The sequence below is a fragment of the Nicotiana sylvestris genome, chromosome 1, assembly GCF_000393655.2.
Source record: "Nicotiana sylvestris chromosome 1, ASM39365v2, whole genome shotgun sequence".
Taxonomy (NCBI): Eukaryota; Viridiplantae; Streptophyta; class Magnoliopsida; order Solanales; family Solanaceae; genus Nicotiana; species Nicotiana sylvestris.
In genome coordinates this window covers 88,953,617-88,954,857 of record NC_091057.1, presented here as the reverse complement: position 1 = coordinate 88,954,857, position 1,241 = coordinate 88,953,617, and the positions used below count along the sequence as shown (strand labels likewise).

Below are 1,241 nucleotides of genomic sequence, written 5' to 3'. Positions count from 1 at the left end.
CTTCTGAACACTCAAAAATATATCAAAACACCAAATTACCCTTGGATTCAAGCCTAAGAACTTCTAAACTTTCGAATTGCGCAAACGATGCCAAAACCTACTAAATCACCTCCGAATGACCTGAAATTTTGCATACACGTCACAAATGACACTACGAACCTACTCCAACTTCCGCAATTCCATTCCAATCCCGATATCAAAATTTCCACTGCCGACCAAAAATTACCAAATTTTCAATTTTGCCAATTCAAGCCTAACTCTACCACGGACCTACAAATCATATTCTGGATGTGCTCCCAAGTCCAAAATCACCTAACAGAGCTAAGTGAACCATCAAAATTCACATCTGAGATCGTTTACACATAAGTCAACATCCGATTGACTTTTCCAACTTAAATTTCTAAATAGGAGACTAAGTGTCTCATTCCACACCGAAACCACTCCAGACAAGAACCAACCAACACAATACGATAAAATACAGTTGAGGAACACATAAGGAAGCAGAAATGGGGGAAACAGGGCTATAACTCATGAAACGATCGGTCGAGTTGTTACTTCTTCCCCCTCTTAAACAAACGTTCATCCTTGAACGAGTCTAGAAACATACTGGAAGCCTCAAACAGGTGTGGATATTTGCTCCGCACCACCCGCTCGGTCTCCCAAGTAGCCTCCTCTTCTGGCTGATCTCTCCACTGCACTTTCACTAAAGCTATATCCTTTGATCTCAACTTTCGGACTTGCCGCTCTAGAATAGCCACTGGCTCCAAATCATAAGTCAAATCACCATCTAACTTAACCATGCTGAAATCCAAAACATGGGACAGGTCACCGATATACTTTCGGAGCATAGAAACATAAAATACTGAATGCACACCCGACAAGCTAGGCGGCAAAGCAAGCTCATAAGCCACCTCCCCAATCCTCTGAAGTACCTCAAAAGGCCTAATGAATAAAGGGCTCAACTTGCCCTTCTTCCCAAATCTCATAACATCTTTCATGGGAAAAACCTTCACTAGAATCTTATCCCCAACCATATAAGACAAATCACGAACCTTTGTGTCAGTATAACTCTTTTTTCATGACTGAGTTGTACGAAGTCGCTCCCAAATCACTTTCACCTTGTCCCGAGCATCCTGTACCAAGTCTGTACCCAAAAGCCTGGCCTCGCCCGGCTCAACCAACCTACTAGATATCTACACCATCTCCCAGATAAAACCTCATATGGAGCTATTTGAATACTC

The 1,241-nt window shown here is 42.4% G+C and overlaps 1 protein-coding gene across 1 annotated transcript; it reads right to left on the bottom strand.

Annotated features, from left to right (window-relative positions):
* Positions 1-551: 551 nt before the first annotated feature.
* On the bottom strand, positions 552-1,034 carry LOC138872122 (uncharacterized). The gene has a single exon (XM_070150168.1). The coding sequence runs from the start codon at positions 1,032-1,034 to the stop codon at positions 552-554; it is 483 nt and encodes a 160-aa protein (XP_070006269.1).
* Between the last annotated feature and the right edge of the window lie 207 nt (positions 1,035-1,241).